At 41.9% G+C, this 23,635-nt stretch overlaps 2 protein-coding genes and 1 pseudogene across 4 annotated transcripts; 2 read left to right on the top strand and 1 right to left on the bottom strand.

Moving 5' to 3' along the window:
• The first annotated feature begins 374 nt into the window (after positions 1-374).
• Positions 375-6,041, top strand: LOC112576756 (transmembrane protein with metallophosphoesterase domain-like). Of its 2 annotated transcripts, XM_025259434.1 has the most exons (6): positions 396-500; positions 989-1,298; positions 2,308-2,418; positions 2,609-2,780; positions 4,254-4,393; positions 4,878-6,041. In XM_025259434.1, the coding sequence occupies exons 1-6, from the start codon at positions 489-491 to the stop codon at positions 5,069-5,071; spliced, it is 939 nt and encodes a 312-aa protein (XP_025115219.1). In that variant the 5' UTR covers positions 396-488; the 3' UTR covers positions 5,072-6,041. The 2 variants fall into 2 exon arrangements, with proteins under 2 accessions (XP_025115218.1, XP_025115219.1); XM_025259433.1 differs by having other exon boundaries at positions 375-1,298.
• On the bottom strand, positions 5,861-20,917 carry LOC112576755 (toll-like receptor 3). 2 transcript variants are annotated; one of them, XM_025259430.1, is made up of 12 exons: positions 20,353-20,917; positions 18,185-18,383; positions 17,014-17,217; positions 14,938-15,203; positions 14,235-14,466; positions 12,335-12,535; positions 11,522-12,012; positions 11,020-11,137; positions 10,685-10,848; positions 10,046-10,237; positions 9,240-9,624; positions 5,861-8,203 (listed from the first exon to the last, which is right to left on the bottom strand). In XM_025259430.1, exons 2-12 carry the CDS (start codon positions 18,377-18,379, stop codon positions 8,033-8,035), a joined length of 2,619 nt encoding a protein of 872 aa, XP_025115215.1. In that variant the 5' UTR covers positions 18,380-18,383; positions 20,353-20,917; the 3' UTR covers positions 5,861-8,032. The 2 variants fall into 2 exon arrangements, with proteins under 2 accessions (XP_025115215.1, XP_025115216.1); XM_025259431.1 differs by lacking the exon at positions 20,353-20,917 and adding an exon at positions 18,531-18,656.
• A 1,891-nt stretch (positions 20,918-22,808) lies between these two features.
• Positions 22,809-23,390, top strand: LOC112577348 (annotated as a pseudogene).
• Positions 23,391-23,635: the final 245 nt, after the last annotated feature.

Here is a 23,635-nt window from a genome sequence, read left to right as displayed (position 1 = left end):
AAAGCCGTTGTAAAACCGAAAATAGACCCAAATGACTTCCGGAACTGCTTTCGAAGCCATATGCCCAAATAATTGCAAGAGAAATAGATGGCGACTCTTAAGCATAACCCCCAACTCCAGGACCCTTGTAAATATATATCCGAATTAATTTTTTTAAAACCCTTTTGTACATATTCACCTTCCACTCTCCTTTGATTTCTTAGCGTATGTGTATTTACCAATTATTCTTATATTAGTTAATTACTTTAAACTTAGTTTATTCTTTCCCTGTAAAGGGCGAGGGATAAATGGAAAACAAATCTTGCTGATTATACCTCTCGCTAATAATTGTCATTGTACACACCTCCGTGGTTTTTGCGAGGAGGGCGGTGACAGGGGAGACAAGTAGCTGTCTCTGCATGCACGATGGCTTCCAAACGTCTTTTCCTTTTGTCCGTGTCCGATAAACGTGGAGAGTCTGCCATAAAACCCCCGAGATTTTTATATCTATGTTATTTCTGGTGAGATACCATAACTTTCTGTTATTGCAAGCGATAAAACCAAGAACAGGCCGATGGATTTGTCTGTTAGAAACAAAAGAGTAGTCATTGCTGGCTCGTGTTGTCTGGTGATTGTTGTACTTGGAGAAATATACACATTTTCACGGAATCATGAAACAAGAGCCAGAGCGTTTAGAGCACATTTTGTCATTCTTGTTGAGATTATTCTATATTTTATTTCAAAATTCATTTGGAATAATCTAATCCACATAAAAGAAAAGCACATAATTGAACCAGAAGTAGTTTCAGATCATCAGGCACACAGATTGAAATGGCAGACTGCCATGGAATGGATTTTGTTAATTTATATCGGCCTAGTCCACACAAGCTACCTGACAAATTTCTTTTTAATGGGCAGAGAACCACACTGGTTTGCAATGCTGGCATACAGTGCTTTAGGCTTTCATTTCCAGCTTGCCACTGGGCTAGGCATACTCAAACTATTTCAGGTTGCTCTGCGTTTTATCAAGTACAGATCAAACAACCTTGCTGATGGACTGATCTGCAGGCCAGTAGACAAGGTGTCCAAACGCAGAACAGCAATACTAGCCTTAGTTTATGCTTTTTTGGCAACAGCATTTGGAATTTACAAGGCAGCTCAGATACCTGAAGTAAAAAAAGTCATGATACCTATTCAGGATCTTCAACGCAGCTGGGAAGGTGCTCGTATTGTCCAGATCTCAGATATCCACTTGGGACCAACAGTTGGATGGACAAAACTCAATGCCATAGTTGATGTCATCAATAGTCTTAGACCAGGTAACATCACTGTCATTCACTAACCTACAGCATCATCATCATATCTGATTATGCCATTGCTGCATCAATTCCATTACTACATCAATGCTACATTAAGTTTAATATTGTCTTCATAGTCAAGCTTTCCCATAAAGTAATTAATTTACCAGTATTGTTTGGAGTCAGGGCTATTCACATTTAGGTTGTACTCAAAAACAAAGATATGAAATGTGCAGACTGAGTCTATAAAGAAAGTTACTGCTAACATACACCAATGCTGCATCTTTACAAATACAGATACAGACTTATAGTTATAAGAGCTTTTTAATAATAATAAAGCTAATTTACATATCACTTTACACTGCCATCAAAGGCAGGCTCAAAGTGCTTTTCAAAAATGAAAATAAAGAAAGAAAAACACACAGACATATTAATAATAAATGTTGATCTTACAAAAAAAAAAGATTATGTGTCCAGATGGTGTGGCCACTCATGTTAAATAATGCCACCAGTCTGCAGCTTTGCCATTGCATGAAATCTTCGGTAAATCAATAAAGTTTTGCTTTTAAAGAGTAGTCTGAAGTTGACCCTGGTGATGCACAGATCTAAAATGTAAGTTATGGCAAGATGGCGCTGACGTGGGAGTAGAAATAAAATGTAGAAAAGAAGAAAAATGGTGCAGATAAAATTAAATCCAGGAATATATGAAATTGCGTTATAGATGCACAGATCAATACTGCCCACACAACTTCATTCAGATTAACAGGAAAAGACAAAAAGCAGCAAAGAGCTAATCCCCTGTAGCCAGTTAGGTGAAGGGACATCGCTCTCCATTTTTCAAATGTCTTCTCTCTCATGTGCCCAACTATATGCACTCACACCTGTACATCAGTACAAGGCTACATGGTCTTTAAATTTGTAACTCTTTCATGCTCACTTTCCAGCAGGTGAGTAGTAACTGCTGCCAATGTTTTCTTGTGGCAGATATTGTAGTCATGACTGGTTATCTGGTAGATGGTTCTTGTGGCAGATATTGTTGTCGTGACTGGTGATCTGGTAGATGGTTCCATGAGATTGCTTGAGGATGCTGTGTCACCACTCACAAGAGTCCGATCAAAGTATGGAAATTTTTTTGTCACAGGTAAGCTGAACTGTATATGAAGTGCAGTTTCAGTTCCTTATCTATTGTTATCATAGGTGACATAGACATAATTGGTTAGATTGTATCTGTTCAGTTTAAATTTTGCACCCAAGCTTTGTTTTTAAAGTAACAATCTGAAATAAACTATTAAATTTTACTATTAAAGTTTAATACAATCCTCTCTGAATAGGAAATCACGAGTACTACACAGGGGATGTGGACAACTGGCTCATCAAACTAGAGTATGAGCTGGGCTTCAAACCTTTGCACAATAGTAATGTCAAGGTCATTCCAGAAGAAGGAGATGAGTCTGATGAAATCTGTGTAGCTGGCACTGATGATATAGATGCTGACTTGTTAGGGTGAGGAGGCTTCTTTCATTCTTGGTCATACTTCTTTAATTAATTTAAGTATTTCTGGACCTGGAGTATACCTACCAAGCTGCAGTGTACTAAGCTGCAATATAATGCATAATTACCAAGTTGCCATATGTGTTCAAATAGTACACTAACATTAAATAAATCTAGTTATTATTCTTTTAATGTACACATTAAAAAGATACAAATGAGAACCTTATGATTAATAATTTAATAGAATCTTCTAAAAATAGTTTATCTAATAATAATAATAATGTTTATTTATATAGGGTTTTTTCTCACCATTTAAGGTGGGCTCAAAGCACTTTACTAAAAAGAAAAACGCACAAACATAATAACAATGGATGCTGTTCTCAAAAACAATCACTGAAAAGTAGCCGAATTCTAGCAGTAAGATCATCAGATTAGTTTTACAATCACTGAGAAATAGCCAGATTCTGTTCAAGAATTTCTCACTGAAATATTGGAGGCAACTAGCAGCATGTTGGGGTACTCATAGACTGTTCGCAGGCGCTGGCCTCCTACGACTGTGGAGAGAGTTGTGGAGACCAGTGAGACAGCTGTTCACTAGTTGGATATTAAAACATAGCTAGCCTTCACACTCTTTTGTATGACACCTTTGCCATGCGAGTATTCCGAAGCATGCAGTACACCCCTCAAGATATATGTGACCACTAGCTCTGGCAGATCGCTGTGAAAGCGCACATGCAGCAGGTGACGACAAGAACCATAAGCCATAACAAGCATGACTGTCCATAATAATGTGGGAGAATGTGCAGTCTTGTTGGAAAGTGCTGAGCTAGATTCACTGTGGTTGCCTAATAATAATACATGCAAAATTTGCAAAGCGAATACTCACACTCCTAAGGAGTATGCTCTTAGAAGAACGAAACATGGACAGCATACGAGGGACAGGAACACAAACGAATTACATATGAACTATAAAAGAATAACCATACTAAACGAAGAATAAAATGTTTACAGAAAGCACAAAGAGGAACAAAATAACAAGAACAGGAGCTGAGAGTAACATGATCTTGCAAAAGGAAGGGTGTGACAAGGACTCATTATGAGAAAGGTTGTTAGGAGTAATGTTTAGGGAAAAGGTGTGTTTTCAATGCATGTTTAGAGGATTCAATGGTGGGTAGGTGGCGGATATGCTGCATCTTTGTGACCTTTGTCTATTCCTATATATAGCTGACAGACACAGGCCATAGCAGGTCCCCTCCAGCCGGTTAGGCAAAGGGACATCACTCGCAAATATTTCATTTATAACTTTGAACACCATAAACTGTACAAAAGGACTAGAATGCGTCTGGCTTAGAATGAGTGAACACTCTGCACCCAGGTATTTATAGTGTAGTGGTGTAATGCTGTTGCATCAACAGGCATTAACCAAAGTGGATAGCATGAAGTAGTGTGCCAAAATATAGAATTTTTTGTTGTAATCTGGCATAGGTATACAGGTCATGGATTCAACATCAATGGTGCCCTGCACTCCTGTGATGACACAAAGCCTGTGATAGTGCTGGCTCATCAACCCAAAGCAGCCAAAGCCCTCCTCCAGTCTCAATACAGAGTAGACCTTGTTCTGGCAGGTATGGAAGCCAGAGTCAGCCCAAATTCACAATCGAGATTAGAACTCATTTTGAAAGTATGATAGAATAGCCAGAATAAGTCTGTGTTTGCATTTCTGAGCAGGTCTTGTTTTTCCATATGTTTCATAACATTATTAAATTAACATGATTAAGGCCCAGCTTTAATGTTGACACCTTTTTTTAAATACATATGCTTAAAATTGTAAAACATTTTTATCAAAATATTTACAAATGCTGAAAATGTGCATTATAAAATTCCTCAAATTTTATATATCACAAAGAGGGTGAAAAAGTGTCTCAAATTCATCTAGCCAGGCTTAGACTGAAACACGTTAGCTGCTACTCCCGCTAAATAGCTGTTGCATATTATGGTCTAGCTCCAAAACATTCTTGATTATTTTTCATCACCTGGTGCATTTATGTAATTTTTATGCTGTAGCTTATTGAGATAATAAGTTTTTATGTATTTATGGCTGTCACACAGGACACACACATGGAGGGCAATTTTTCCCAGTGTTGATTGGTGTATACCTCGTGAACCCCTTCTTCAGCGGCCTGTACCAGTATGGTCGGAGTCATGTGTATGTGTCGACAGGTACTCAGTACTGGGGGGTGCCCCTGAGACTGGGCTCCTCCATGGAGATTACGGAGATTACACTGCACAGGGCCACAGAATAGATGTAATCATAGCTAACCTTTAAGAACTGGAACACACATTAAATTATAGCCAACACTTGGTGAGTTAGAACCTGTGCAGCTTAATTATAGCTGCTTTCTGAAATGTTTTGAGATGTAGGTATTAATAGCTTAGTAATATATTGATCATGGGTTATGAAGGAGGGTTTGTAGTGCTTTTTACTGATCAACCACAATCAGTTTTCTTCCATAAAGGCAAGTGTGCAATTCTTGTTTTTTTATTTTATTTTATTTTTTTGCTCTGTTCTGTGTGGTTGATGTGCATAGTGTCATGCTGTGTTGTATGGTACAACTGATGAAATAATAGCGTACATCAGCAGGGTTTCTTTCCACATAGTTTCTTTATCAAAAGTGCATTGTGATGAATGATTTATAAGTTTATATGGTACTGGACACACACTCCATTTATATTGACTCTTACTCTACTAAAGGTTTTGAGTGCTCTTCTATTTTGTCTTGGGTTGTGTCACAAAAACTTGCTGATCAAATGCAAATATGTTGCAAAGTAGACTTGCTGTATACCAAAAAAAAAAAAAGGAAAATAAATAAGCATTTATGCAGGGCTTCTGCTAAGGCTAAATTTTTGGGGGTCCCAGGGACCCCTTCTTCAGATTTTTAAGGGGTCTCTGTTCTTCGCCCAAATTTGAATGGGACCCCATTGACGAAAATTGAAGGGGTCCTCCGAACTTTTAATGCATACTGTATGCAATTTTTTGCGTAAGCAGAAGCCCTGATTTATGATATCAAAAAGAAAATGCCAAAGGAATCACAGAACTTGAAACATCTATAATTTAATTACAAATAATTGTTAGTGTGGTCTGTTAAATGCCAATGATCAACATTACAAAGAAGGAATGTTTGCCATGAGACAATACAGTTTAGATACAAAAATCTTAATGTGCATTCAATTCTCTATTAGAATACCACAATTTTATTAAATTCTAATACAATTTGCTGAAGATGTTGTTTGAATGTGTATACTGTTTTGCTGGCCTCGGCTGCTTTATTTTGGGTTATCACACAAAAACTATCTTTACAAGTGCAAAATGATTTAAAAAAATGGTCTAGGCCTTATAATGCAATTACAGTAAAATTTCTTTTTGTAAAAAATAATGCAAGATGCATTATTTTAATATTTGATACATTATTAGTAACTGGTAGTGTCATGTGGTAACCTAAATGGGAAGTAACAATCGCCCCTAATTAGGGTCTAGGGTGGCTTGACAAGGCTGAGGCCCCATATGCAAGAAAAGGGAGGGGTACTTATGTGCAAGCGCAGAGGTGTTATATGAGGGAGACAGCCCTAAGTGGTAAGAGTAAGCCAAGTGCGATCAGCCCTCAGGGGTCCCACACCTGTCTGCCAGATTGACGGGATGTGAGGGTTAGTCACCTGTCCACCACACCACTGTAGGCAGGGCGGAGCGTCAGTAGGGTGGTAATTCTCATGTCGATGTTGGCTACTTGATTAGATGTGAGTGAGGACTGCCATCAAAAGCTCACTGGGGAGAGGGAGTGTGTATTGGGAGGAGTAAGTTTGATTTTTAGTAGAATTTTCTGCAAGGTCAACTAATACATTCACTTTTTAAAAATAAAAGTTCTCAGATCTCAGGTGTATGAGTTTGCATAGCACAGTTTAAGCACTAGCACTTCATGACAAGTATTTATATTGGGGGTATCACAGGTTAAAAAAAGACATGGTGATAAAAGCAGCATTAAAAAAATGACTGTATGATGCAGCAAGCAGTATAGACCAGAAAGTGAAATGCCGGTGATGAAAAGTCACTGTGGGATGTAGAAGAGGAGCACTGCACACACCAGTGTCTGTACAAATGAGGGAGGCGGCAGTTGACACATTAACCCTTTAAAAAGTCAACCACTTAAACAAACAAGCAGACAGACAAATAGTTCCCATAGGCAGTGTTCCAAGATTCAAACTCTCCATGCAACTCCTAACACATCCAGAGAGATTCAATATCATGGAAACTATAATACCACTATAATAATATTCAGCCTGTTTTGTGGTAAGCATGGTGTGAACAAGGAAATTCCACTTGTTATGTATTTTCAGTCTCAATATCTCACCTACAGTCAGCTCTTCATCTACATGTTCAAACTGCATAAATTTGAAACATAACCCTTGTTTTATGATTTTTAGATGATGAAATAGGAAGGAACAGTTTTCCAGACAGGTGGGGCAATGAAGGGAAACATACCTCTACCAAAAGAATTTAAGTTAATCTTGGAGACAGCAGCATTTCTCTAGATGATCAGAGTGATCTAGAAGGAAAATAGATGGACAGCATTGCAGAAAGATAGGCTGGATGGGTGCCCTCAAAAGCTAGAAATACATATAAAACTTTATTGGCAATCAATGTAGTTCCCACAGCAAAGGTGTCTTGTGCTCATGGCTTGTGGCTAATATTCTGATTTACTGAAAAAAATCACACTCTTCTGAACTCTTTGCATTCACACCATCTAATCGACAGACAAGCTCTGCAGAACAGCATTATATCATTCAAGTTGCAAAGCAACAACTGCAGAGACCAGTCCTGCCTGCAGTAATACTGAGGCCAGAGAAGGAGAAGAATTTGTGGATTATGCTATATATTACAGCTGTAGACTGAATTTTTGGATTATATGTTACATGTTACAGCTGTCGACTAGACAGCCTGTAGAAGATTGTAAAGTTTTCTTTCTTGTTTTATACTCTGAGTAAAAAAAATTTCTTTGAATATGTCAAGCAGGGTCATGAGAAGATGGATATGAGTGATGTCCAAATGACATGCTTGTGGTGATATACATCTGTTTAGCTTTCCCTTCTACCTCTCACTAAACATTAAGGCTGAACCAAGGGTTAACCAGGTCTGACTGGACTGTAGCTGCTGAAATATCAAGACAATATCACAGTGTAATGACACAGTCTGCACTGTCCCATTTTCCCCTTTAAGCCTGTATGGTATCTCTTGGTGGTAGCAAACTCCTGGCTAAGCGGTCATTTACTTGCTCCAAGAAGTCATCCTGGGGTCTGGCCAGGCTGTACCATTCTTGAAAATCATTGTTTTGCATCATCATTCGCAGACTCTTGGGAACATGTTCAGCTTCCAGCTTGCCATGCTGCAAAAGTTGTAAACACAACTCATCAATCACTTCCATAACTATTCAAGCTATTTTTAAAGAAATGGTAACTAAAGCATGTGAGGACCTTTTTTTGAGGTAAAATGTTGACATTCTTTAGTATAAACCACATCAAATGTATACACTTCAGATCATTTTTGTGTGCGGTTTGATCTATCAGACAATCGTCCAGAACTGACACCAGTGTTTCTCATTCTGCACCATCTTCATGACACAGACATGCCTATGTTTCGTGATGACTTGGGAACCAAACTGGCCTTCTGTCCCATGATCCCTGTTGACAGACTTACGGTCGTTCTCTTGCGGTGTTCATGGAAGCCCATGCTCCTGCTGTGTGTATCCAGGTTTATCCCAACAAACATGTGCCATGGTACTCCAGCATTCGCACTGAGTTGCAGAGAGCTAAGGTGGAGCTTTGACAAGCTGAGAGGTTGCAACATATGACTGTCCATAAACAGATGCTAAACGCTGCCAAGCGTGCTGTCATCCACCTTGTTCATTCTACCACAACTCCATTCCTCCATGCTCATGTCAGTACTTGTTTGTCAAGTAGGAGTCTATTTAGGACCTGCAACCACCTGTTGGGCCACACAAACAGGCCACAACTGCCCACAGTCATAGCACCTGCTTTACTGCCTGAGGCCTTCAGTGATTTTTTTTGTGTCCACAAGATTCTTGACATCCAGGGTAAACTTGATCAATTGCCTCTGCACCCTTCAGCTCTTACTAACCACATTGCCAATCTGGCAAGGCCAAAGTGCTCCTTTGTTTTCTTTCAGCCAATCTCAGAAAATGAGCTCAGAACCATCATACTCCAGTCAAACCTACAACTTGTCCACTGGACCCAGATCCCATCCCACTAATGCTAGACTGTCTCGACATCCTACTCCCTGCCCTCACAGAAATAGTAAATGATAGTTTGTCCTCTGGCAACTTCACATCTACCTTCACATTCACATTTTTAAAAATGTGTACTAATGTCTCATACACTTCATTCTGCAAGTATGCCACTCACCTTAATAACATTGATCTTGCTTATTTGACCTTCGTATTGTTGTTGAATAATCAGGTGTAGTACAGGGTCACACAGGGGGTCCTTCACCAGGTTGGGTGTGAGAACCACCAAAGCAGCTCTGCAAGCCTCGAGATTATCATCAATATTTGCCACTTCACTTTTTCCACAGTGGCCATCCCTCTCACCAAAATACAGACTAAATCGTCCTGTATATCTCTGCCCATGCCCTCCTTCTATTTCACCATTATCCAGGACTGGCAAGATATTTTCACGCACCCACTGAGTATCCTCTTTGCTGTGAAACAAAAAGAAGTCGTACTTTTTGTCTTCACCAGGAATTGCCTGGTAATCCCTGTGCCTTCTATCCTGACCCTTTATAGCTCGCCTGGTGAATAGAAGGTAAAAATATTAGGCTAAAAAATGTTTCATATTGTTTTGCACATTGAAAAATTTATGTTTGTAATTACCTTTGTGAATTTATTTCTTGGTCTAATGTAGTTTTCCATATCGATAAAATGTCAGCACATGTGTACCATGGCGTATGGTCAGGTTGGTGAAATGTGATTAGTGTCTAAGCATGTGGTCCTGTTAAAGGCAATTGTAAGCAGCGATTATACAATATACACAACATGAATGACAAGTGCCTACTATATGTGTGAGCAGCATAATGTGGTTGATGTATACTAAGTGTTAATGCCATGTGGCCACTTTATGTTAACAAAATGCTGGTGACATATATTTTCAGTGTTGATGGCTTATGTAATGATAAAAAATAATGACTGGTCAAGTCTCACAATACAGCTTACTTGACTGCCTTTTTTGCACGGTGCATACGGAACCTCAAGAACCAGCGCTGGCGGTAGGTGACCCCACAGATGACCAAGGTAATTACAAAAACAAGGGCAGAGAACCCGCCCACATAGTACCATAGGTAACTCTCACACTTGATCTTCTGTGCTGTGAATGAAACAAGTGACTTCCCATTCCACTCTGGTGGGCTGAAGACAGAGAAGAGAGTTAAGACTGAGAAAGACGTCAGCTGAAGAATCAAGAGCCCAGAATATTTACAGCTCATTAGGCTGAACCTGCTTTTCATGGGAAGCTTTAATACAACAACATTTAGGTATAATAATAATGGGATTTATATTGTGTGGATTTCCCCACATGGAGGAAGGCTCAATGTTCTTTACAAGACACAAGTCACAGTAGGTAGGGATACTGTATGACAGAGAAGAGTATCACAATGAAGCAAACATACAAACACACATACAGATCTTGATTAATATAGCTATCATCGCTAAGAATTCTGACTGATCTGCTATTGGTGTCTACCCATAAAGCTACTCTCTCTCTGTTTGAAATTATACTTAAAACACAAGTATATTTAAAATGCTGTAACAGTCTTATTATCATGAAATAAGCAAGAAATATTCTCATTGATCTACCTTGCACATTTGTAGGTCTGCCAGCCAGGCACTGGGACTGTAGTGTTGTCCAGCCATGAACGAAACCAGCGAAGGTCACAAGTACAAGCAAAAGGGTTTAAAGAAAGATTGAGCATCTTCAGCAGCTGAAGATCTTTTACAGATGTCTGGTTTATCAATGCAATCTGAAGACAAAGTTGCCAAGTTAACAACATATTCTCCCACCAGGGTGGACAATTGGATTACATTCTCTGGTGAAATAAAGATGATAGACATGTCACGCTAAAATAAAATGCAGAGGGAAGAGAGACAAAGAGTTCAGTCTGGGTGCATAGACAAGTAGAGGAGAAAAGCACCTGATTGTTACTAAGGTCCAGTTTCTGCAGATTTCTACCAGGTGTGGTAAAAAGACCAGGACCCCAGGAAGAGAGGTGGTTGTTGCTTAGATCCAATTTCTCCAACTGGAACAAATTTCTGTAAAACACAAGTTTCATTCTAATGTCAGAACATTATAACTGTGTATGTGTATGTGTATTTGCCCACTTGTGTCTATTTACATGTGTCCATTTGTGTTTGTTCCCATTGTGTATGTGTGTGTGAGAGAGAGAGATAGTTGTCTATCCAGCATACACCAGAGGTTAGTTCAAGATTCAGTAATAAAGACCAATAAATGTCCGATCAGCTAGAGGTTCCACTAACCCCCAGATGACCCTACACTTACATGGTTTAATTTAGTTTTTGAGTGATAAACATAATAATATAATGGCTTATTGTCTTTTCTCTATTATGCCACATCAATAATGGCTAAAGACAACCCATGACAATAAAACATTTTCTAAAAGCAGATGACAGGCTTGCCTGAATGCCAAGTCATTGATAACATCAAGACTGTTGTTGGACAGCAGCAGTGTCTGTAACTTGCGCTGACCAGACAAAAACTGCCCACCAACATCATTGGCGAAAACACCCCTGAGATTGTTGTTTTGCAGGTAAAGGATGTGAAGACTCTCAAGGGCAGTCAGGTCACGAAAGCCCATGAAGGAGCATTGGTTGCTGGACAGATCCAGTGTTGTCAAGGTAGTCAGGTAATCAAAGACTCCCTCACTCTTGTCAAATGTTTTCATGTTATTGTTCTTGAGAATGAGAGTTTCAAGACTGCTAAGTGGGTAGAAGAAGTCCTTGGGAAAGTAGCTAAGCTTGTTGTCATTCAGGTGAAGAATGCGAAGATTGGACAGACCAAGGAATGAATCTGATGCCACTTCATTCATGTTGTTGTTACTGAGGTACAGCTCACGAAGGTTGACCAGTGGAGCCAAGACCTGGCCCTGAAGCTTCTGAATGTTGTTGCCCTGTACAGAGCAATAGTTCACATTCAGAGATGTAGGATTCAGTAGCATGTCTTAATGAAAACAGTAGTCAGAAACGCATCTCACTTAACAAATAAACTATAAGGCTACAGCACCTCACTAAGCAAATGCGTTGTCATCACATAGTTATCCTGTTACTATACTAAATATGCATTCCAGTATAAAAAGGTTTATTATTTACAGCAATGTGTTTATACCTACATCTTCCTGCCTAGATAACTGTGCTCCTGCCTACAACACAATACTCATTATATGACTGTGCTCTTTTCTGCTGCATAGTTTTATTTGTGTACAAACACATTACTTGTAGGTAAAGCTTTTGAAGGCTGGCTGGAAGGTTTTGTGGCACAGATGTAATTTGCTGATTGTCACCAAGAAACAAGATCTGCAGTGCTGGGAGGCCCTCAAAGGCAGAAGAAGACACATTTTGTATCTGACATGCTGACAAATCCAGCTGTGTAAGCTTAGGCAGGTTGGCAAACGTCTGGTCAGGAATCACATTAATCTGTGGCATGTCACAAAGAAACATAACTACATATAGGCTACAATATTATCTACTCCAACCTGAAAACAAATAAGAAAACAGTGAAAATTCATTCTCATAATGAGGAAATGAGTGACATATATGATAAATGTAACACATAAGATCAACAAAAGACAGAAAATGATTGATCGGATTTAGAGTGAGATTGAATTAGAGTAGCAAGTGGCTTCATGTACATGATAAAGAGGATGGGACCAAGTACAGAACATTGGGGAACTCCTGATCGTTTAGACTTAGAGACTGGTGGAGATGAAAAGATCAAAGTTATGGTCAATGGTAAAGCATAGATCTTTATGAACTTATGTTTAAAGCTGGAAGAGGTAAGCAGCTTCAAATGCTTGGGAGCAACCCTCTCCAAGACGGCAGCTCCACCTCAGGTGTCCGCATCAGGATCGCGACAGCAACAGCGGCAATGGCTAGACTAGATAGGATCTGGCATAGTCATAAGATAAGTTTCACTACCAAGTACAAGCTGTGCAAATACCTGGTAGTGCCTATCCTGCTCTGCGGATGAGACACGCGGACTCTACTCGCCGAGATGGAAAGGAGAATCCAGGCATTTGTGAACAAGTACCTGAGGAGGCTGCTCCGGATCTCATAGAAAGAACATAAAACCAATGACTTTGTAGGAAACAAGATGGCCACACTCGTAGGACACTAAGATCGAGCCTCTACTGTCAACAGTCAAGCGACGTAAGCTGGTCTTCTTTGGTCATGTGACCCAACACGACACCCTGTCGAAGACTGTCCTTCAAGGTACCCTGTAGGGTAGAGGATGCTGCGGTGGTCAGAGGAAGAACTGACTAAGACTGGACAGGTCGTCCTGTACAGGACCTGCTGACTATCGCCCACAATAGACAAGAGTGGGGCCCTGTCAGCTGCCTCTTCTAACCGTCAAGTGACGACTGACTGAGAGTTAGGGCATCAGTATTCCGTGGTCTGTGGTATTTGTGGAAGCGGATAGCCGAGTGGTTAGAATGCTGGCGTCTGAACTGAGCGCGCTGGTTCAATGTCCGATTAGTGCAGCAGACTTCCTTCCCCCAGTCGCACCAGCTGGCGGGAATGGGTCGCCGTATCCATAGAGGGATGGGGAAGGTAAGGCAGCTAGGGAGAGATGGGCACAGCCCTCACGTATAGCTGGCCCCGAGAAAAGTGAGGTCTCTAACACCCCTCACCCCCCAACGACCTGAAAAGGTCAGGGGATGACCTTTACCTATTTTTGTCTTGCTTTTAAAGGAATGCTTAGGAAAAATATGAAAGTATTACACTTGGAAATATAAAGTTTCAAGAGAGCAACGAGCTATTTAGAAGCCTAGAGGAAGGGGTGGGGGTGTCGTCAACTCTATCATGTCACGTTCAAGTCCCGCTGAAGAAGCTTGGTGTTGGAATGCAGCCGGAAATCTACTATCTACGGTGCAGACAGGAGGAAGTGTGGGACCGACGTGTGGGTCGCTGTGGCTTCTAGGATTGCGGAGGAGGTTAAAAAAATATGCTTTTTTTTTGTCTAGACGATTTTTACATTTGAGCACTTAAAAAGCCGTGAATTTTGTTCTTGATTTTTACAAATAATTTTCTCGTCTAAAATCCACCGCTGTACTTACTGCATGGGGTGAATAAAGTTGCATTGCAATTGTATTGTGCTGCATTATTCTTATCTCACCCTGTTATTTTTGAAGATGATGACCCTGAGCGGCAAAGCGGCCAGGAGGCTAAAGGTCTTAGAAGGAATGCTGCCGTCCAACTGAATTTGGCGAATGTCCACTGACTCCAAGTTGGTAAAATTCTGCATGCCAAGAAACAGGTTCTGCAGCTGCGAGCCATCGATGGCGTTGTAACCAATCTTCAGGGACTGCAGCGATGTCAGAGGTTGCATCGCTTCTGAACTTATCTCCCTGATGCACAGAACAACGGCAGCAGAATGTCAAATACCTAATGAGGATCATGACGATGACAAATGACAATGACTATAATGATGCACACAATACTAATGATGTAAGAATCGTATGACATTGATGATATTAGCTGAAAAAGTAAGCTAACCACCAATATAATAAAACAGAACATCAACACAATAGGAAAGACAAGCCAATAATGATGATGTTGATGATGATGTGAAAATTACATTTTCATTCAATGGTTCACTTGAAGCAGAAAACAAGTCAGTCTCTCAGAGAGTGCCTCTGTCTGATTATATCTCATTCACATACTTCAGCTGTGTGACTTCTACTCGTCTATGTATCGTATATGTGTAATCCACTTGTCATCTGTCATATGCATATCATCTGTTTATCATCTTTGTCTTATGTGTGCCAACTCTAACCAGTTACATATTATGTGTAGTCATAGATTACTAGACAGCTTACTGAATCTGGTTGCGTGTGATCTCAAGAGCACGCAGGCGACCTCCTGCCAGGGCCTTGAAGGAGTCGCTGGTGAGCCTGGGGATCTTGTTCAGACTGAGTACCAGCTTGTTCAGGTGGGTCATCGTCCCATAGCTAGTGGGGACCGTTCCATTCTCAATCTGATTGGCATTGAGGTCCAAAGTCGTGAGATTGGTCAGTCGTCGCAGTTCTGGCATGAGTGTCAAATTGTTTGCACCCAAGCTGAGGTACGTTAAGGACTCCGCACCCTTGGGAAGGCAACAACAGACATGAGCTGGCAATTTCTTGTGGGAAAGATGGGATAACACAGCTTTACACAAGCTATGTGTCACTTAATAAACACTAGAGTTGTGATTACGATATGTGCACCTTATTAAATTCAATATGCAGTACTTTGATGAGTGTCTCACTGTATCAGCTGGATATGATCGGGTACAAACTCACTATTTTACATCTGTGTTTGTGGTGGTCCAGCATACACATTAACACATTAGAGCCCGCCTTCCCAAAGCACATTGTAGATTATGATCTACAGCTCGACCCTTCTAATGTAATTAGCAAATTTAAACCATATAGCACTGCATAATAATAAGTACAAAGACAATGGTTAATAACTGAAGACTGTGAAGTCGAAAGTGAGTGGTTTGTTTTTATTATTGCTTCTCTCAGATAAACATTAGATCAAGAAACCTTAACATTTTTGGAAAGGAGAAAGCTTGAACTTTGCACTAAAAAATTGCCTTCCCCGGCTCATCGGGCTCTAAGGGTTAAACGACAGGAGCAAAGTCAAGGTGAACACTGTTGGATGTAGCAACATGGGGATCCGAATGAATGGAGTACAGCTGGAGGAGGTGCAGTCCTTCAAATATCGGGATGGACCATTTCCGGTAGAGGCCCAGCGGATGCTCGTTTCAGGATCGCAGCAGCAAGAGCGGCGATGGCCAGACTCAACAACATCTGTGACAGCAGAAGTGTCAGCCTCCACACCAAACATAAGCTTGGCAAGTCGCTCGTTGTGCCCATCATGCTGTACGGCCGCCAGAAGTGGACCTTGCTCCCAGAATCGGAGAGACGGATCCAAGTGTTTGAAGTGAAATGCTTCAGGAGACTTCTTCGGAAAGACGATGGACTTCATCACCTCCTTGGTGGGTCCTCTGCTGGCGGTGGCGGAAGCTGATGCCGTAGTTACGGCCCCTGGCGTGGTTCGGTCATGTCGCTCGACACGACACCTTGCCGAAGACAGCCCTCCATGGATATTTTAAAAGCGGCCGACGCCGTGGCAAGCAAAACAAAAGCTGAGTGACTAACGACAGAGAGTGGACAGGATGTCCACTGGGGGGACCTCACGCGGACACAAGACCAGCCCCCGCAGTGAAGTGAGTTTGCTTCTGCAGCCTAGCATTTTGTCTCCCCAACGACTGGTTTCCTCGGTATCAGTTGGATGAGAAGAAGAATGTCTTTATACGTCAATCTTTATTGAATATTAGGTTTAAATATGTAATGTTCTTTTACGTCAGTCTTTATTCCTGGAGGAAGTTGCCTTGCCACCATGTTAGTAGTATTCAGCTCTTGGTAAACATTCTCTTTTCACTATGCTATTAAAGCTCTAGGTAAACTTTGCCGAAAACTTACTGAAACCAGAATCTCAGACATCAACAGAACCTGTCCACAATCATAATTAGCGTACACAGAACTGTAAGAGGGACTGTCCCGCAGAAACTTTTGGTTTGTTGCAGAATTTTAAACCAGAATTTAACTTCTCCTGTTGGTCTCAATGAGTCAAAGACTGACTCATTTAATTAATTATCCAGATTTAACGATTATAGTGTTTTCAGTCACTCTGATAATAATCAGCTATAACATCCTTACAAAACATATACTTGAGTACTTTCTTGAAATTGTCTCATTTACAAGGCTAGTATTCTAAGCCGATAAATTAAAAGCAAGCACACAAACTATCTACACCTTGAGACATCTTCTCAGTGACATGATGGTCTGGACAGACTGGACTACTGCCTACAACTCGAGACGCATGCGCAGTGAGATGATGGCACTTACTTGAAAGACATCAGGGTGCAGCTGCTGGATACGGCCATTAGTCAAGTAGAGGCTTTTCAGTTGAGGAAGATTCTGGAAGGCCAAAGGGTCAATTTGCCGAAGTGGATTGTTGCGAAGGAAGACAGTATTCAGGTTGCTTAAGTTAGCCAAAGCCGCCTTGTCAAGGGTGGCAATCAGATTGTGGTCCAGAGAGAGATTTACCACCTGCAGCAAATTATATGCATTGAATACAAACAGGGCAGGGGCCAGCGGCACAACTCATTTCCAATTTTATACAACTTATCTACTTAGATAATCAATTTGATAGAAAACAGCACAAAACAAATTACAAATTTTGTACTAAACTTACTTTAAACTTTTAAAGTCAGCTTTTAGTTGCCGTAGGTTCAGTTTTCGTGCGCGCTTGTGTAACACATCTGAATGGCATAAGAGCGACTTTTAAGCAAAGTTTCTAAATTTGCTTCTTTAGAACAATTTTAAAATTTACAAATATTTTGTGCAACTTGCCCCAGGCTCGTCATGGGCTGCTCCAAAAGAGACATGGTATTGCTACAGCTGTAATACTAGGGCCATGGTGTTCTGACAGCTACATTATGATAGGTCCATGGTATTACTACAGCTGTAGTCCTAGAGCCATTTTATTATTACAGCTGTTTTACTAGAGCCAAGTGTCACTTGCTGGCACCACTGACTTTCTGCTCCATGCTCAAGGAAACTAATAATAATAATAATAATAATAATAATAAATGCAACATTTGTAAAGCGCATACTCACACTCCTAAGGAGCATGCTCTTAGAACTTAAGAACAAGAACGAAACATGGACACCAAACGAGGGAGAGGAAAACAAACGAATAGCATATGAACTATAAAGGAATACATCCATACTAAACGAAGAATAAAATCAAATACAGAGCCAAAGAGGAACCAAATAACAAGAACATTTTCAGTTGCAGAAAAATTGCAGTACAAAGGCGCTTTGCTGTTACCACTTTTACCATAATTATCATACAATAAACTGAATTATCATTAACCTCTATACTACACGTCTACACGTCCCTTCCTGTTTAGGTTTCAGCCCCCTTGCCCCCACGACGCCTACTGGCGAGGGCAGCACGTGCGTGTGACCAAACACTGTGACGACCCAGCAGATGCCTCAGGAGATGTCCTACCTGCTGAGGAAGGTCGGTGGGTATCTTTGTCAACCTCTTGCCATCACAGTTGACTGTAGTCAGCATCTTGTTGCAGAAACACGGGAAGGGGCATGTGCTGTTGCCATCGTGCTGCTGGTCAAAGGTCAGCAGTAATGGCCAGGCCTGGATCACCATCAACAGGATCAACAACAGCATCTTGGTGATGGTGGTCATGTTGCTAGATGAAACACAGACATGAATATTGTTTACACAGTGTTAAAACGCTGTCCGAAAAAACCCATCATAAGATAAAGTTATTATCAACGATAATCATAACAGAAAAAGTCGACTGTTCCTTTCTTATAATATTTTTTCCGGTTTCAACCTTTCTGTATCACTTTCGTGTATGTGGACCGTATGACTGGTGTCCAACTGACTGTAGTACCATAATATTTCCTCTAGAACTGATCGTTTGTAAGCCCACTAAGACCTATTCAGGGGTTATCCATGGAGCAATCTCAGAGTACATTTTCTTGTATGTCAATCAGATTTGGCACTGTAAGACATTGTAAGAGGCAGAAATAAAAGACGGTTGGGAGGGAGGAGAGGGGCTGGTGTTGATGTCTGTCGCGTGAAAAAAACCCAATGGGAGTTCTGCTATTTGTTGTCCCGTCTATCACAGCACACATTTATTTTTTAACAAAACTTGCTCTCCTGACCTCTTTTACCTCCACACCCACCCTTTCAATCAAGTCAACAAGGGGTGAGCTCAGTTCACACAAAGTGCCATTGCCAAAAGCTGATCAAGCGCACACTGCGTCGTTATTCAGTGAACATCAACAACGGTGTGTGTGGTGTGTACACGCACACGGACTGAAAACAGCAATCAGCGGGTGCACACGGTCTGGAAATAGCTGTATGGTGTACACGTACTGAAAACACTGTATGGTGTACACTGATACAGGCTCTGAAGGCAGCAGTCGGGGGTGTGGATGGAGACTGCATGCCATGGTGTGCGGGGTTCAAATCTGACAGTCGGGCAATGTCTCCCTCCCCACTCTGTCCCTCCCTCCTCCAGTCGTTGCAGATCGTCAGACTGCTGCAATGATCCGTCTACTCCCATGTCCCTCCCTTCATTTCTGAATATTTGTAACCTCTCGAAATCACCAGAGAAAATACTTTTGTTTTAATGTGACATGTGGGAAGCGACCCTCTTGCGATGACAAATCTGTCCCCAGCCTCCACCCGCCTGCAGGCTGCACGATAAGGTCGTTGGATCCCGCGTGTCCGGTCATACAGTCACACACTGCCAAGTCTTGTTGGCTGACAGAACACCCAGTGACAGTCAGGTCTTCATGTTACAAAATTGCATGAAATGTTCTGCAGCTGTGGGTATCTACGAGATGTTTTTACAGCTTCTCGAATTACTGGTGTACGTGAATGATATAGCTCCTTAAATTGTTTGTTCGGGTGTACCTGACAGCTGTACACATACAGTGGGTGTGATATGAGTAAAGTATTAACCTCTCTCTCACTAGGTGTCTTTTCTCTCTCTCTCAATATTTCGTCAGTGTCTTAATCGTTCAGTCGTTATCTCCAAATTCAGTCGATGCATATTCAGTGTTTGCCTGTCAAGCTAACTTGTCAAATATTGTGTATTTGCATCACACTGCTAGCAGAATGATAAGCACACTGGGTCATACTGCACCCTTAAGAGGCCGACATCTCAGTCAACAGCCTGGCGACTATCAACCTGAGTTTGTTGGGTGGAGACAGTCGTGCAGGTAGACAACACAACTGTCGATAAGCTGACTCCTGTACAACAGTTACCACACCTGCTGGTCCGACAGGCAAGCTGCAGTACTAGTTATTACACAGTGTGAAGTACCACACCATTACTATGTATACCACAAGTAGTAAATAGAATGTCTACCACATCATACTACAAACAGTACAAAATACAACGTGTGCATTGTAAACATACATACAATATCTGTGTACAATATGCACGGCGCACTTCCTGATTCTGGCTCCCCCTACATGTCGCCAGACACCTGAGAATGCAAACCACAACACAGAGAGAGAGACAGACAAAGTGGCCTAGAAAGACAGCACACACACACACACAAAAATAATAATAATCTGTAGGAAAGATAGCGGTTGAGGTAACAGTGATGCACGTGTCGGTGCACGAAGTGTTTACTTACTTGCTGGCTGGTTGTTTACTGGGTGGTTGTTTATCGAGTATAAAGCATCTCTGGATTTTAGGTTGCTCACACCAAAGGCCGTCTTCCTAGAAGCAGTCCGGGTATTCCTGGAATCCCGTCAGAAATACAGGTGACACTGCTGCACTGGAGGAGAACGATAGCTTCTAATTTTAGACGAAGCCCTCCGCCTGTGGTCGCGTGCCCTCCACACGGTTAACGGTCTGACGTGCTGTGGGAAAGTCGTGCTCCACGCGACGTGTGGCCTTTAATGTCACCTTTTAGCAAATCACAAACAACACTGTGAGGTGGGTGAGGGTGCTGTCTCCAAGTAGGGTGGAGGAAGCTGTCGGGCAGACGTGGCAGCAACGAGAGCACACTTGGCGTGACGAGGTCACTGCATGACGAGGTCACACTAACCGCAGCTGCTGTAGGAAGACAGACAGCAGCGAGCAGTGGACGCAGCAGGCCGTGCAATCAGATAAAGGAAGACAACACAATGTGAGCAGTGGATGCAGCATGCCCTATACACAAGTCCTGTGCCACGTCGAGTGTCGCTACTACTACAAGAAGGAGGGTGAGGTGAGGTGAGGACACCCGATAAAGGCGCCGCGTGCAGTGTGGCTGAGGCACGCGCTTCTGCGGGGGCAGAAGTTGGGTGGAAGAAACCAAAAAACCCAAACTGTTAAATGTACAACTTGAATAGGGACTTGCACCCAACAACTACACAGCCTCACCCAAACAATGCTCTTGCTTTGGTGATCAAGCGGGGTTTCCACAAGAAAGGGGAAATGTAAATAAACAAATTAACATACCCGTGACATGGACGTAGGGCATATCCTAGCTTACATTAGTTTTATCTTATCTTAAAAAGTCTTATCCTAGCCTTATATCTGGAAAGCTAAGGTCAGATTGTTGTGCACCAGCCCGAAGATTGTTACAAGATTTGAAACCATTTTCAGGTACGAAGTGTCAGTAGTGTAGTAGACATGTTTGATTACTTATTACAGTTGCAGACAAAATGTCCTGGTGACTTATCTACATTAAAGCAGCAGCTGTTGGTAAAAATTGCCGCCTAATGATCGGCTTTTTTCGACAGCGAAGGGTTAGATTACTGTAATATGAAACAAAGTACTTTGGCAGCATGTAGTTAAATGTGTAAGAGTGAAGCAAGAAGAAAGAATTAGCGCATTGACACTGAGATGGTCACCGAAGTACTCCTCGTCCCTCCACGACAGGCCGCTAAGAGCCAGCACGGACCCCCGGACAGAGGACCTCTCCGGGCCCCTTGTGATTGTAATAGTAAATTATTTTCCCAGTATATAATAATATTGTGACAATCCGATTGTCAATCAATCAGCTACGTAATATAGACTGCAAACATTATGACAAGTACACTAGGATGTACATCACAACTTGAGCATGGAGTTATCTGCACGTGAGTGGGTAGGAAATGAGGAAAACTGACACTAAAGGATCAAACCTGTAGTAACCCTCTCCATAGAAAAAATCCCAAAGTGAGGAATGTTACATCAACCTTTCTTTAAACGAAAAAGAAAAGTAAAAGGAAAACAACTAAAGGCCAGCTCCATTTACAGCCGCGGGCATGGGTACACCAGACCCCCTGCCTTCCCCCTTCTCTCATCATTTACAACATGTGTACAGAAAAGTGTCAGCTGCTTTTTGTGAGCCGGAAAAGCTGAGGTGCAGATGACTGTCTGTATTCTTCTTCTGATGATGATGTGTCGGATGTAATTAGAGCGGCTGAGCAAAGATTAGGAACAGGTGGTGAGAGCAGGATCAGTGGAACGCCTGCTGCAGCAAGTTCGACATCTACCCGTGATGTAACATCACCACCAGCATTAACTCAACCTACACCAACGTGTAGAGGTCACGTCTCGCGCTACATCGCGTGCGGCGCATCCCTTTGACACAGTTTCCGAGGCCGCTACAACCTGGCAGACGGGAACTTCACAAACAACGAGTGTGTGGGGATTCCCCACCTGGAAATACCGCCTGGCTTTCCGTTTGGCTTCTTTTCACTTTGACACCCACGTTTGTTTTACTGTCGCTGTTGAGTTCCTTTGGTGTCTGTTAGGTGTTATTATTTGTGCGTGTGATTTTATTTTGTGTGTGTGTTGAGTCTGTGTGTATTTTGTGTGCGTGTATTATGTGTGAGAGAGAGGGACGCGCCTGGCTGAACCATGTCGACTGAAGTGCATGTAGATACATCGACTCTCGAAGCACGTGTTTACTTCTGGAAAGACAGAATGGTGTCGAGCACAACCTGTCGGTCACTCTACTCTCGGGCAAAGAGAAGACAGATGGCGAGCTAACATGCTCTACAACTTCAACGGCGGCTTTTAATTCCCGGTCGTCTTCATGCGGTTGAAGGCTGCTCGGGCCAACTCCGCTTCACCACCAACGATCTGCAATTATGGTGAGGACATCATCACACGATGTCAAGTTATGGAGGCCTGAAAGGTTGAGTCTTTGAGATTTCTCTTGGTGACCTGCAGAATAATGAAGTGACCTTTCGCAAGTTCAAGCTGGTTACCGAAGAAGTTCAGAGCCGCAGTGTGCTGACAAATTTCCACGGCATGGACCTTACATGTGATAAGTAGTGCTCTGTGGTCAAAACCTGGCAGACCCTAACTGAAACCCAATATTGATGTTAGGCAACGGAAGGATATCTGCTCTATGGGTTCATCAAAAAGAGAAACAATCATGTCAAGATGTTGGAGAACATAATCCGTGTAGTTACATCTAATGGCATGAAGTAAATTCAGCTTGTCAACAAATTTATTCCTGATTCCATTTGCAAAGAAATCGAGAAAGCTTGTCAGGGTATCTACCTAAAGAATGATGTTTAAGTAAGAAAGGTCAAGGTGCTGAAGAAGCCAAAGTTTGACCCCGGAAAGCTGATGGAGCTGCATGGTGATGGTGGCACCACAGGGACAAAGGCCGCAGTTTCTAAAGCTGGAGAGAAGGTGGACAGACCTAAAGGTTCTGGGCCCCCAGTGGTGGACAGGGTAGGCTAAGGGCAGTCAAAGAACATGCTGTTTGGCGCACATGAAAGAGAAGGGAATTAAACTCAGCCTTTTCCTTCCTGATATTCAATGATTCTCCCCAACAGGACAGTACTTTGTTTTCTGATTCTGTTCCTTGTCAGGTTGAAGTGTATGAGAGTGTGATGTTGTGCTATGTGAAGGGAAGTGGTGTGGGGTGGGGTAGTGGTGTGGTGTGGGGTGTGTTAATAACTAAAGTAAAAGCTAAGCCTCCGTCT

Source organism: Pomacea canaliculata, linkage group LG12, assembly GCF_003073045.1.
Source record: "Pomacea canaliculata isolate SZHN2017 linkage group LG12, ASM307304v1, whole genome shotgun sequence".
Classification (NCBI taxonomy): Eukaryota; Metazoa; Mollusca; class Gastropoda; order Architaenioglossa; family Ampullariidae; genus Pomacea; species Pomacea canaliculata.
Note: the sequence above shows the minus strand (reverse complement) of the source record. Positions and strands in the feature narration are given on the sequence as shown.